Source organism: Aedes aegypti, chromosome 1 (assembly GCF_002204515.2).
Source record: "Aedes aegypti strain LVP_AGWG chromosome 1, AaegL5.0 Primary Assembly, whole genome shotgun sequence".
NCBI lineage: Eukaryota > Metazoa > Arthropoda > Insecta > Diptera > Culicidae > Aedes > Aedes aegypti.
The window spans coordinates 101,521,842-101,537,374 of NC_035107.1; the positions used below are offsets into that span (position 1 = coordinate 101,521,842).

A 15,533-nucleotide genomic window follows, 5' to 3' on the forward strand; every position below is an offset into this window, starting at 1 on the left:
TGTGATGCTATTGGAGGAACCATAAAGCGCATGGCCACAAGAGCAAGTTTAGCCAAAGAACGTGAGCATCCAATTAAAACTGCAAAAGAACTATTTGATTGGGCGAATCGCAGAAAAGAAGAAGATTTAACAAAATTATCATTTTGTTTTACTACTACTGAAGAGTACGAATTAACGGCATCAGAGCTCAGCGAGCAATATAATAACGCGAAAACGATCCAAGGAACCCAAAAATTTCACTGTTTCATTCCATTGTCAGAAAATAAAATAAAAGCAAAACTATACTCGAACTGTACTGATAATGATGCAAAAGTGTTCGATATTGTAAAAAAATTGAATAACAATAAATAAATAAATAAGTATTAATAAAAATTTTTCATGATCTCATAACGCATACCCAAATCCAAAACTTTTAAAGTTTATATATAACATTTAGAAACTCATCGATCATACTCTAAAAAAAAATATCCTGGTAAAAAAAAAAATATTTTCGTGTTATCTGTTAATTTATTTTAATTTATACATATATACATATACATATAATATTTATACATATACATAATATTTATACATATAAAATACATAATACTAATGAATACATGAAAACGACTTGTTTAATTCACGCAAGGCCCTTAACAATAAAATCAGCAACAAACTGCGGTTCCCGTAATAATTTACACCGAAAAAAATTTTTTTTTCTTCTAAATGTGAAAGTTGTGACACGTTTGATCATCACCAAATTTTTATGGTAGATAACTAATATAATGGACCGTTTTCCCTCAAAAAATTACGTTGGTATTCCGATAGGGTTTTGAGATATTTGAGTTTTTGTGTCAAAAATTATGTTTTTTAATGCAAAAAAAAAAATTTTTTACTGTGTGTATTTTTTTTGGAATCTTTATTTAGTTGTCTAACTTTGTTTCTTTAGTTGTCTAACAATCGAACGAACCGTTTTTGCTGTGCAGCTTTTTGAATATTTTTGAACCATTTTCACATACACCCTTTTGAAAAGTTAGTCGTGACTCAACTTGAAGATTTGATATCGGAAAATGACGATTTAGATGGAACTGGAAAACTGTGAAAAGTTTCAGCTCAATAGAAAAAAATGAATTAAAAAATTTACCAAATTTTGGTGCTGTTGCTTGGAATCACTCTATTAGCGCGCATCTATGCTCATATGCAGGTAGATTATCGGGATCAGTCCACGGAAGTCATTGGAGAGCAAATCTAACAATCTTTTTTTGGATCCTTTAGATTCGCGATACGTGTACTGCATGATACGGAGCCCAAACTTGTACTCCATATTCAAGAACGCTTCGAATCAAGGAGCAATAGAGAGACTTCAAAGCGTGCACGTCAGTGAATTCCATAGTGTTGCGACGCAAAAAGCCGATCATTGAGTTTGCCTTCGCGATGACCATAGATATGTGCTTGTTGAATCGCAATTTGTCGTCCAAGATGAGCCCGAGATCCTTGATGGCATCAACTCTTTCAAGCGGGGCATGGTCGATCGTATAATCGAATTTGATTGGGCTATTCACACGTGCGAAAGTGATAACCTTACACTTGGCAGCATTGGCTAACATCCCATTGATTCGACACCATGAAGTTAATCGATTGATATCCTCCTGGAGTGCACAACAATCAAGAATCGATTTGATCACACGGTAAATTTTCAGATCGTCGGCATACAGTAATTTACAGCAGTGTAGCTGATCACAAATATCGTTGACGAAAAGTACGAAAATTAGAGGTCCCAGGATACTACCTTGCGGGACACCCGAAGGAATGGCAAACACCTCGGACTTAGCGCCGCGAATCTTGATGAATGCTTTCCTTGACGATAAATATGATTGTATCCAGCTAACAACCCATGCCGGAAGCCCGAGGCGGATCAGTTTTGCTATAGCGATAGCGTGTGGTACTTTGTCAAAAGCTTTGGAAAAGTCTATGTAAACGGCGTCTGTTTGTTGGCGTTTCTCATTGCTGCGGATAACGGTATTGGTGAAGCTCATCAAGTTCGTAATTGTCGAGCGCTTTTTCACAAATCCATGCTGGAATTCCGAGATGATACCATGAACTGCGGGATACAACTTGTCGTGTAGAAGGCTTTCCAAAACATTAGCCAGGCAGTTGAGAATCGAGATAGGACGATAGTTTTCAACTCTGTGAATGTTTCCGGACTTGAAGGCATCTGGAAAAACTCCATCCCGAAGCGAGCGGTTGAAAATGTATGCGACAGGTAATGCCAACGAAGATGCACAGTTCCTGATGAAGGACGGCGGGATGCGATCTGGGCCAGGTCCTTTCGAGACGTCAACTGAGCCGAGGGTTTGCTTGATTAATTCGAGGCTGAAGTCAGGCCGTGGCAGAAAGATGTTGTAGGATGGTAATTGGTCTATGTACTGCTGTGAAGTAGGCAGTTGATTATTATCGAAGACGCTCCGGAAGAAATCAGCAAATAAATTTGCCGAGGAGGCATCACAGGAAGAGCTATAGTTGCAGTAGGTAAAGTCTGTAGGAATGCCAGATGATTTCTTGCGAGAGTTTACGAAGGACCAAAAGGACGTCGGATTGTCTCTTAAACTAGTCTGAATGTTATCCATGTACTCTCGGAAACAAGCTTCAAGCAGACTATTATATTCTGCTTCAGCCAGCTCTACAGCACGCATCTTCTCAGAAGTTCTGGAACGAAAATAACGTTTTCGGGCTTTACGTAGACGGTTTCGCAAATTGCGCAATTGCGGGTTCCACCATGGCTGTTGGAGGCTCATAACAGGTCTACGGGTCTTAACGGGGACAGTATCGTGTATTATTTGATAAATGTTGTCATAAAACACGGATACAGCAGCATCTACGTTAGAAAGGGAAAGCAATTGATCCCAGTCTAAAGCCGATATTTTTGCATTGATGACACTGAAATCAAATCTTGCAAAATCGTATTCATGGAACGTTCTGTATGATTGCGGTTTGCTACCCGGTTGGAAGTCGACTTTCAAAACTATTGGCTTATGGTATTGGTCTACTTTCATCATGGCAGAGGGCGGTTCGAACAGTTCAACGGTATCTGAGTCACTGAAAAATACTAAGTCAGGCAACTTACCGTTTGAGTTGACAGCATAATTGATCTGCTTAAATCTGAACTGCTACGGAAAATGAAATGTAATATGTTGTTAACAAAATGTTAATAAAAGCTTAAATTTGTTTTATCAAATAAGATGATAGAACACAGGACACCTAGATATAAGAAAATAAATGTAATGTTTGGAATTATGCTAATAAAAAATTAAAAAAAACATATAGTAGTCTCATAGTAGTCCGAGCCTATCAGGTAAATGAGATAAGTAGAAAAATAGTAGTTGCGCTGTTGTATTACGTACAACACAGATGGAAAACTTCTTGTACACAACATCATAGCGGTCGGTGCTTGTCGCGGTTGTCAGTTTATTTTTATTTCTAACATTGGCGCTTAAACTTTTGTATAGGGCTCAGAATGGAAAGAAAACTTTGTTTTTCTCCCTCTTTAAAAATAAGGAATCCCAACATTAAATTCCTATATGGTTTCTACTGGAAAGCTGTTTAAATGCACCATCAAAGCAGCCTAGAAATTACCTCCTTTATGTATGGCTCCAATCGCCTCTACAAATTGAAAGGTTTAACGTGGTTTAATTGTAGCAACCGACTATTTGTCGACAATCGTTCCAAGACGGTGATATCTGCGTCGCGTGTTTTTCAAACACAATTGCATGTTGTACGTTTGCGATGAGTTTAGCGAATGCATTTAATATACAGTAAAACCTCCATGAGTCGATATTTAAAGGGAGCATCTACGCATGGAAATATCGAGTCATGTTTGAAGGGACCATCATAGTAACCATGGAATTTTGATTTAAGTATAGTTCTATGAGTCGATATCAAGTCAAGGAACATCGACCCATGGAGGTTGCACTGTATCTTTTTACTTGTATGGTTTCATTACTGCTGTCTCATTCGTAGGGTATAAATTTTAGCTGGTCGCAACTATCATGGCTACTCGAACAACAACTATACATAGCTTCAGTATAAAATCACTGCAACACTGCAAATGGGACGATTGTGGTATGATAGTTTATCTCTGGTGAATTACAATGTGTAGGGGAAGAGATGATAAAATGAACACCTCAAGGATATCATCTTCTTTGTAATAGAAAAACGATAAATTTGTATAGTTCTATCGCACAAGATCAAAAATGGGGATGTTATATAAAGCAGCGACACGAATTCAGACTAAGTAAGCGAAATATTTACACATTTTTATCTATAGAAAAATAAAAGATAATAATGTTTATTTTATCTGATGATGATGTTGATGATAAAATAAGCATCATGCAAAATACGCAAATAAAACATATATTTTTGAAAATTTCCATTGCATTTCCGAAAATATATGCATAAACTATTGTAACCCACTCAAAAACAAATCTTAAGTTACCACATTTGACATCAAATCATAACGATATTCATCTCACTGAAAAACCTCAAGATCTCCGAGCTTAAAATTACATCACTTTCAATCTTAAGACGTTTTCTAAAAACTTAGTTTTCTTTTATGTCTTATTTGTGCTCTAAATCGTCCATGCGTGACCAAATTTAATGAAATTTGTTTTTTCTCTGTAAAATGAAGGATGTTCATTTTACCATCCCTGTTTAGTTTTCCACCACTTTCCCTAACATGCTTAGGATGGCCTCGATAACGTTTATTCATAGTCGCCTTCACAGCATTGAGAAGCCTAACATATTTGGATCCCAGACAGTCGTAGCGGAAGACATGCCGATATCCAAAAATATCAAGCTGAGTGTCGCGGATTCGAAACCCGCCAGTAGAAGATCTTTTCGGATTCAGATTTTCGTGCTTGCCACACGTAATACAAAATTTAAAAAATGGTGCGTTAGCTAAAAAGCTCTTAGCTGCTACAGTAAAAGAACTTATTGAACATTGAAGCTTAGAATCAGGCTCTGTCCCAATAGGGTGCTAAAAGCCTGTCCCAATTTTTATACCAAACGCTTAAGTTTAGGTCAGAAGCAAATGTTTTTTGTTGGTTTAAGTCTGAAAAACTGCCTGTTTCGGTTTTGAGGTTTTGTCACATCTTTTGGTTTAAACTCAAATTTTGAATGTATTTTGTTTTCCCTCCGAAATGTCAAAGGAACAACCCCGATTAAGTAAACGTGAAACATGATCAAAACTGTCAACATTCATATTTGGAACTATTTTTTTTAATATTCGTTCAAATGTTCAAATTAAAAATGAACCCCGATTGTTTGCATGAGGTACCGTTCAAATTAACGGGGGTGTACGGTATTCAATTAAAACAAGATGCTATCAAACATTTTAGGACCCTATTGAAGAAGAACAAGGAAGTTGAATCACAGACATACAGACGTCACACTCTCATCATTGTCCATCGACCACCTTTTAACGGTCGATTCATATATATTGTAGTTGGTCAATCCACCACCCGCAGCGCTCGCATCGTTTTTGTTCGCGTTTGACGTTTACACACTTCCGCCATCTGTTGGTCCATCGGCCAAACACAACGATTATAGCATTGGGCGTACATGTTTTCTCGACTATGATATTGAATGCGATTTGTTCTAAGTGTTGCGTCTGTTTCTCTGTGGTTGAATGTCGGATTGCTGCCGATGTATGAAACGTCATTTTATGAAACCTTACAAATTTTAATTACTTGGTACCTTCTTATCACATTAAAAATAAAACAAATACATATATTAAAGAGTTCACAAGATCCATAGAAAAAGTCATAGATGTAGACGATAGAATAAATACATCAACGCATGCCATAATCATTATTCACAATGGACACGCGACGCTATATACTATCTAGTTTCTGGACGTGGCTTCGCTCCCACGTACTATCTACTAATCGCCAATCAAATTGGCGGGAATAGGTCCAGCTGCAAATTGCACCGGGGGTGGGGATGCATACGCCATACGTAAATCATTCCAGTGTCAATATTATGCCTCGTCCCGTCCGAGTCTTTATCGAGAGGTGGTCAATTTGTTTGTTTATGTGTCTATAGCAAACTACTGACTACAGTACACATGCCCCCTGTAAGGCTGCCATCACTGGACGTCGGTCAAGGGGTGTTCTTACACCCAGCCAGACAATGTACCAGTGTTCGCTATACTAAAGAACATTTCTTTTTAAATTAACCAACTGACTTTCGAATACTGTCAATATTTATGACAGCTTTCAACCCATGGTCAGCAAGAAAAATATAGAAACTGTCCAAAATTTGATCATAGTTTAATTTAGTTCTATACCATTTAATTCTAACTAGAGTTTGTATCCTTTGATAGAAACCCGTATTTTGGGCACTAATGATACAGATTTTAATTGGAGTTTTCAAGTTCAAAAACTTTGTAGTATTTTCAGATTGGGTGCAGGGCTCTCCCGGTCCCGGTACTCATTACAGCCGATTGTATTAGAAGTTTAATGCATTGCAGTTGCCTGCAAGTGCATCGTATGTACTAACTCGATGCCCAGTCTATTATAGCTAACTTATCAAGTGCCACGCCATCTAACCACCACCGACGTCGATTGTAATTTTGTTTTTGCGTTGTGGTGTGCCATTCCGTCGGGCTGCGAAATTGCGCTCGTTCAATTGTTGTTATTCATTGGGCTTATCATGAGCAGCAGACTGTCCTGTGGACTTAAAAACTCCTTGTCAGCTCGTTCATAACCTACTTTCGTTGATCTCTGATGGAACCTCGCGTTGACGTATTTTATTGGATTAAATGGCGAGCTTCTGATTACCCGTTCGTAGGTATATGATTGAGAACCACCCCTGCTACACGGAAGAAGCGATATCGCACTTACAGTGATGTTGGCGATCTTGACAGTGAAAAATGTCTGTTATCAGCTACATATTATACAGGCTAGCTCAAGAGGCGTGATAACCATTATTGTACCTAAATGAATTATAGTAGACATGTCGATGAAAAAGCGGAGTAATATTTGTATAGGGAGAGACGTTTCTTGTTTCCTGAACTTATTATTAATCGAAGTACCGTCAAGCTACCATTCACCGTGCATTTAAGAAAAATGTGCACTTCAAAAAATTGTATAATTTTCCCAAACAAATTAAAGCGAACTAGAATACCATTATGAAGCGTGCAATAATACAGGAAAAATCTAAAACTAGTGATATATTACAAAAACTTACACAAAAATTGTGTTGACAAATGTCATGTTAAGGTCGCCTCGTACCGTTCTATGTGACTATTCACCGTGCGTCTAGATTTCATCATGATTTAATTTCGTTTTATGAAAAAAAAAAACATTGTAGGTGAAGCAATTATGTTGCTAGTAGTGTGTTCACTCATTTGGTATTCAAATCTTAATTTACAAAAAAGTCATATAAATTTGAAAAAATCGCTAAATTACGATTTTTGCATTATAATCGTCATAGGAGAATTAATTGTATTGTCCGAACCACTTCATAGTTGCTCACATGCTGAATATGAAGCAGTTAATTCATGAAATAACAGTAAATCCAACATATCCAACATCCAACCCAATAATTTCATGTCTTTTACACTAATGCACGGTAATAGGAACCATACATATTAAAAAGGGTCCATTCACCGTGCATTGGTGTTTCGACTTAAACACAATAAATATTTTAATTTGCATAAAATCTCAACGCTCATGCGATGAAATACATCTAACTAGTAGTCTTCTTCTTCTTTCTGGCGTTACGTCCCAACTGGAACAAAGCCTGCTTCTCAGATTAGTGTTTCTTAAGAGCACTTCCACAGTTATTAACTGAGAGCTTTCTTTGCCGATTGACCATTTTTTGCATGTGTATATCGTGTGGCAGGTACGAAGATACTCTATGCCCTGGGAATCGAGAAAATTTCCTTTACGAAAAGATCCTCGACCAGCGGGATTCGAACCCACGACCCTCAGCATGGTCATGCTGAATAGCTGCGCGTTTACCGCTACGGCTATCTGGGCCCACTAACTAGTAGTATCTACAGTGAAAACATGATGAAATTTTTGAAAATTCCATACTCTAACGTTAAAATAAAAAATGTGGCGTTTCTCACGAATAAAAATATGATTCCAATACCATGATTTACAAGTCATGAAATTCATAAATTGGCTAGGCCGTGATATCAGGATGACAAATCATGGTTCCTGGCGTCATGATTCTTCATAAACGTAACATCCAGAGCGACAACACAATGCGGTCTGTGGTGAAGTACGTGGATCTCAATTAGAAGGATCTTGAATCGAATCTTGCTCTACCAAAATTTTGTTTTTTTTTTTTTTCATTTTATCTGACAGAAATATAAATAGATCCGAAATGGATGCGCGAATCATGATTTTCGAGCATTCGATGCATGATTTCGAGCGCTCAGCTGCAACTTGTGTCGCATTATGACAATCTGACTCATGATATCGTGAGTCCAAATCATGGTGTATTTTCATAAGATGAAAACACAGTGGAATCATGATAACCGGGTGCATAATCATGAATTTGGATTCTGATTTCTACCCGTGTATAGCAGAAGTAGCCTAAGCAAACTGCGAACACGACATGCTTCGCTGTTTCCTCCACACCAGTAAAACTGGGGCACGCAAGAGATTCTGAGTTCCCGAACTTATGCAGATATTGCTTATAACATGGACGTTAGGGTGCGGCTTATTTTTCAAAAGTTCTCAAAACCAAAAATTCGTGTGCTCTACTGAATTCAAATCACAAAAAAGAGAAACCTCAAAATCTGAGCCAAAAATATTAACATTTAGAGGTGGCGCAAGCGTGTTGAAGGTGAATTTTCAAGTTATAAAAAACGACCTGCAGTTAAGTAAACATAACTTTGTTATTTTCCAACCGATTTCAAAACTTTTAGCACCATTTTCTTTCAAATTAAATTTATAAAAAATTTGTATAACATCGAATTTGTCTAAAATCAAAACTTGTCTTAGTTAAAAATACTTTTATCCAAATTTTTCCTCATTTTGCTAAAAAAAAATATTTTTGTTTGACCATAACATCATTAAAACTCAATCGATTCCAAATATTTTTACATACTTTAGAAGCAAATTTATTTGTTTTCAAACTGTACATACAATATTTTTTTCTAAAAAATATTTTTGACTTAGGTATTCAACAAAAACTACCCAAAAACATGATTTTTCAATGAAAAAATCAAATTTCTTTGGATTATTTAAGTTTTTTTTGCCAAAAACAGCATTTTTTCTATAAAACTTAAATATGTAAAGCATCTTGCCTTAGTTACGAGTTGAATAGTGCATATATTTTTTACATATGCAAACATAATTTTGTTTCAAAATTATTTAAAAATTGTTGCAAAGTCCTTCCCAAAGGTTTAACAAATGATAAAAATCAGTTTCAGCTTAAGAGACAATATTTAACTGCCAAAGATTTGACAAAACTGGCACTTTTCGTTAAAAAATAATGTTTTTGTGCAGTTTTTGCTGAATAACTTGGTCAAGATATTTTTTTAGTGAAATGTGATATATGAAAGGTTTGAAAACAAATAAATTAGCTTCAAAAGCATGTAAAAAGATTTGGAATCGGTTGAGTAATCATGAAGTTATGGTCAAACAAAGTTGAATTTTTTAGTAAAATGAGGAAAAATTTGGAATAAATTACTTTTAACCAAAACTTGTTTTGATTTTAGACAAATTTGGTGTTCAACAAAGTTTTTAAAAATTTAATTTTGAAGGTATTGATGCTTAAAGTTTTGAAATCGGTTGAAAAATAACAAAGTTATGTGTACTTCACTGAAGGTCATTTTTTATAACCTGAAAACTCAACTTCAAGACGCTTGCGCCACCTCTAAATGTTAATATTTTTGGCTCAGATTTTGAGGTTTCTCTTTAAATGTGATTTGAATTCAGTAGAGCACACGAATTTTTGGTTTTGAGAACTTTTCAAAAATAAGCCGCACCCTAATGGACATGGTTCCTGACAAAACCTGCGTCAGGTGGAAGTTGATATTAGCCGATGGGTTCGTCTACCTTTAGTGGAGTTATCCCATTCCAGCTGCTAACCTCTGAGCGTTGCCTCTTTACACGCGTTGCGGACATCTCTGGTACCTCTTTAATCGAAGCATTGAACATCTTCCTTGATGATAAGCCCGATGGGTGTCATCCGTTAGAAACCGTTCGGTGTGCGCTTGCTACTCTTAAAGCACATAATTGAGTACTTTCCAACCGCTTTAGATTTCTACTCGTTCTAAGGGCTTAGTATGGATAGCGCCACGCCTTCCAAGAGCTTGCGTTTGCTGGTGATTACAGCAGAGCCCCAAGATGCCTAAGGGATAGCTTGGACTCTATGATGCAACCACCTTCCGATATAAGCGTCCGTTGCTTGGACATGCGGTTGTTGACCATCACCACCTCAGTCTTGTGACGTACCAGTCCTAGTTTCCTAAGGTTTCCTATAGAGTTTCATCCATTTTTCAACTATGAAGAAAGAGTGCGCTTCTAGAAGCTGTTAACCCTACATCCTTCATAGATTCGCCATAGATAACTAGGGTGATGTCATTGGCGAATCCAACTATCTTAACACCCGTCGGAAGGAACCGCCTCAGTATGTCATCATACATCACATTGCAAAGCATCGGACCCAGCAGTGAAGGTACTCCCGCATTAATTCGAACGGTTTTCGGCTTCTCCTCTGTGTTACATCAAAATAACTTTCTTGAAATTTACACAACTGCACCGGTACCTTGAGGCGATGAAGTGCGTTAGGCTATCGCTTCCTAGCTAACGCTATTGAATCCATTCTTCACATCCAGAGTGACAATAGCGCTTTAAGGTGATTATAGAACGAAGCCACACCTCAAATTTTCAAGAGCACAAGACTTAAGAACCAAACAGCGTTCCGCGTTGAAAATCTATCCCATTGGTCAACACCAGCAAGCAAGCAATTTGATTGGTTTTCAACGCGAACTGTTGTCAGATTCTCCAGTCTTGTGCACTTGAAAATTCAAGGTTTGGCTTCCTTTTATAATCACCTTAACGGATGCCGCCAGCAGTATGTGCCACCGCCATGTTTTCGAATCCAACATGTTCTAAGCAACCGTTGGATACTCAAATGCATTTCAATACGGATACTCAATTGATCTTGGCTACTGTCAAACCCATTAGGTGGGATTGGGGTTGCCATATACGTGGATGCCGCTCCTTTTGTTAAGATTACCATCTCAGCTGCCTGAACGACCGACTCGATAGCGTCCAGAGTAGATTTACCCTTCCTGAATCCAAACTGGTTGTTGGATAGGCCGTCCGCGCCTTCCGTATACGGTACTAGCCCGTTCAGGATCAACCTCTCCAACAACTTGCCCGTCGTAGTAGACAGAGAGGTCTATACGCCGATGGGTCACCTGGTGGTTTCTCCGCGTTTGGTAGTAGCACAAATTTCTGTCAATGTTCTTATGATCTTATACAGCTCATTGATGATCATCGCTTATGCTTTCAAGATGAGTCCAACACGTGGTCTATCTGGGAGCACATGTCGTCAGCAAATGTGGTCCTTTCCCAATCAGCAAATACTCGACCAAGGCCAAGGCGTGCAAATTCTAACCGTTAATTGAATCAAATTTATTATAATTTTGTGTGATTACCGGAGTGGGAAACATCCAACACTGGGCAATCTTGGCAACACAGATAAGAAGGAGATTTTCTCAATATACGAAACAAACGTTCCTTTTTTATATAAGTAAGAAGTCTGCTACTCACTGGTATTAGAGCATTCATATTCGGAGACATAAAAACGCGCCATTACATTAGTTAAATTGTTGTGTACCAAAAAAGTTTAATATTATCGCTATGATCCTACTAGCCAGGTCACATTGGTCCGATTTGTTGTTCCGTTCCATTTCACCCAATTGCGGTTAATTGGATAATGCACAGCAATCAAAATGAAGCCACTTTTGATTGGCTGCCTTTTCTTCCGTTACTTGAACTCAACCCGTACGAGGGATCACACCATGCATGCGTGCGCGTATCAAAACGTGATGCAATAAAAATCATATGAATGCATAATGGTGTGAATGACTTGATCAGGCCTCTTTGCGAGAAAGATGAATGGGCCGGCTTAAAGGTGAAACTTATCGGAATCTAAACATGGCTCTCACAATGGCCGGATTGTACTCGCACTCACGAATTTTAAAACACTAATGTACAGAAATAATTAACGTACGAAATCGATCTTCTTTTTTAAACTTTCTGCTAGTGTACAAAGCTAAACTAGAAATTGCCCTATCGATGGTTCTTGCGCAAGATTTGAGCTGTCTCGCCTTAAAATCATCATACTAATAGTAAAATTTCATTTCTTCATTTTACAGTGGAGCCACCCACTCTAAGCTGGTGATATGCGATCAAGCCGGCACGGTGCTGGCATCGGCCAAAGGACCCAGCACCAACCACTGGATGGTTGGTATACCAGAGGTGGCCAAACGGATCGACACGATGGCTCGGGAGGCCAAGGCGCAGGCCAACATTCCCGAAACACACCGCCTATCGGCCATGGGGCTGTGCCTGAGTGGAGCCGAGCAGGACGCCACGAACAAGGAGCTGGAGAACTACTTAAAGACACACTACCCGGATGTGGCAGATCGGTACATGGTCGGTAGTGACACGATCGGAAGTATTGCCACGGCTTCGAACGTGGGTGGCATGGTGATCATATCGGGAACCGGGTCCAACACACTGCTGCGCAATCCGGACGGGAGCACGTATGGGTGCGGCGGCTGGGGACACATGATCGGTGACGAAGGAAGTGGTAAGTGGGGTAATTGTGGTGGCCCAAGTTAAGTTTAATCTCCCCAATTTGTTCATTTGGACCCCCAGAAATGGTTCTAATTACAGTGGGGGACCGAAATCCGTACAGGCTCAAAATCCGTACACTTCATACAAACCGTAGGCGTTTTGTATGAAGTGGGCGGATTTAGATTCATTTCTTAGGCGTACGAAGCGAACACCAACTTTGCAGGATTGCTGTCCGGCATTCCTGCAACATGCCCTGTCCATCGTATCCTTCCAGCTATGGCCACCTTCTGGATGCTGGGTTCGCCGTAGAGTTGGTCGAGCTCGTGGTTCATCCTTCGTCGCCACACACCGTTTTCCAGCACACCGCCAAAAATCGTCCCGGCGTTCGAAGACTCCAAGTAGTTGCAGGTCAACCTCGAACATCGTCCACGTTTCATGCCTGTGCAGTAGGCCGTCCCTTGTTTTTCGAAAAGGGGAAATGTTATAAGTTCGTCATTGTAAAGTGCTCGTCTTGGTAAGAAAAATAATCAGGTAAAAATTTGAAGTCCGTACGTGGACGCTAAGTGGTCCCCCAACGGCCCTGGAGGTATTGGTCGTAGATGACCTCGTGCGCCGTGTCTCAAGTGCATGCAGCATGAGTACGAAAAGCCACCGGTAGCAAATTGTTCTGCGCGCGTTGATAATCAGCATAGAAGTTTGTTTTCTTTGTAGTTCTGAATTTTATGCCAGAGTGCAGTGTTATAAAGATGTTCACAGTATAAAATATTATTTACCTCAAATTCTATGCTGACTATCAATTTGTAACTAGTGGCTTTTTGTACTCATGTTGCGTACACTAGAGCAGCGAGCTCGATTTGGCTCACAGGGGGCATCTACACCTAATACCTTTAGGGTCGTTGGGGGACTACTTAGCGTCCATGTACGGACTTCAAATTTTACCCTGATTTTTTCTTCACAAAACGAGCACTTTACAATGACGAACTTATAACATTTCGCATTTTCGAAAAATAAGGGATGGTCTAGTGTACAGGTCTGCCACCTTTTCAAATGTTCTGCCGACAATTTCCATATCATCCGTGAAGCAAATAAATTGTCTGGGTCTCGTAAAAATCGTACCTTCTAGCGTAAAAAAACACCTTCTAGCGCAATATTGAACATCAGGTACGAAAGTCCATCACCTAGTCGTAGTCCCCGGCGGGATTCAAACGAACCGGAGTGTTGGCCTGAAACCTTCACGCAATTTTGCACACCTTCCATCGTCGCTCTTAACAGTTTCGTGAGCTTCCTGGGAAAGCTGTTCTCGTCCATGATTATTATAGCTGTACGCGATCGATACTATCGTATGCCGTCTTGAAATCGATGAAAAGGTGATGCGTTGGGACCTGGTATTCACGACATTTTTGGAGGATTTGCCGTACAGTAAAGATCTGGTCCGTTGTCGATAGGCCGTCAACGAAGCCGGCTTGATAACTTCCCACGAACTAGTTTACTACAGGTGACAGACGATGGGAGATGATCTGGAATAATACTTTGTATGCCGCATTTAGAATGGTGATCGCTCGAAAGGTCTCACAATCTAACTTGTCGCCTTTCTTGTAGATGGGGTATATTACCCCTTTCTTCCACTCCTCCGGTAGCTGTACTGTTTCCCAGATTGCAGACAAATGGCCATGAGTTCAGCTCCGATACCCTGCTTACCAGCAACTTTATTGTTCTTGAGCTGGTGAATTGCATCCTTAACCTTCCTCAAAGTAGGAGCTGGTTAGTTTCCATCGTTCGCAGTATTGACGAAGGCATTTCCTCCGTTGTCCCGAACTTCGTTGCCTGTGCACTCAGCGCCATTCAAGTGTTCGTCGAAGTGCTGCTTCCACCTTTCGATCACATCACGCTCGTCCGTCAAAATGCTCCCATCCTTATCCCTGCACATCTCGGCTCGTGACACGAAGCCATTGCGGGGTGCGTTAAGCTTTTGATAGAACTCAAGTGTTTCTTGAGCCCAACACAGGTGTTCCATCTCCTCGCACTCCGTCTCCTTCAGGCGGCGTTTTTTCTCCCGAAAGAGGCGGGTCTGCTGTTGCCGGTTCCGTCTATAACATTCCACGTTCTGCCGGGTCCCTTGCTGCAACATGACCGCCTGCTGCATTCTTCTCCTCCATTATCTGCCTACATACCTCGTCAAACCAATTGTTCCGTCGACTCCGTCCCATGTAACCGACATTGCTCACAGCTGCATCGTTCATGCCCAGACAACCAGAAATCGCATGAAAGTTCACGTTATAACTCGTTTAATCATACTAATTGCATCAAACCCGCAAAACACGGTGGATGAACACGTCAAATTGAGGAGTTTTTTTTCGCATAAAACACTTTTTTATGAGTTCATTTGTACATTTTGTTTCGTCCCGTATACTCGTACAAAGTAAGTCGAATCAATCCGTAGCAGCTGTCAAATCAACATTTGTTATCATAAGTTAAATCGCATAAGATCACCGGTAAGTTCAGTAGAATATTTATACACTCGCATTGTATGTTATTAATCATCACATAATATATGCACGCATATCGCCTCCACTTTTGTACGTAGAAGGCCTTTTCGCGACATCTTATTAGTGAAATTTTGCACATACAAAGCCTCCAGGTGATTTCGTTATGCGTACATTTTGGTTGTCTGGGTGGCTGCTTTCACTGTTCTCCAGCAGTCCTCAAGAGAGGCTTCATCCAGCT

General features: G+C 39.6%; 1 protein-coding gene across 5 annotated transcripts in view; it reads left to right on the plus strand.

Annotated features, from left to right (window-relative positions):
- LOC5567928 (N-acetyl-D-glucosamine kinase) overlaps positions 1-15,533 on the plus strand; it is a 55,862-nt gene that overhangs the window by 34,596 nt on the left and 5,733 nt on the right. For all 5 annotated transcript variants that reach the window (XM_001651915.2, XM_021843926.1, XM_021843917.1 and 2 more), the window contains exon 3: positions 12,386-12,822. In XM_001651915.2, coding sequence (XP_001651965.2) covers positions 12,386-12,822 — 437 coding nt within the window. The remainder of the gene's footprint in view (positions 1-12,385; positions 12,823-15,533) is intronic.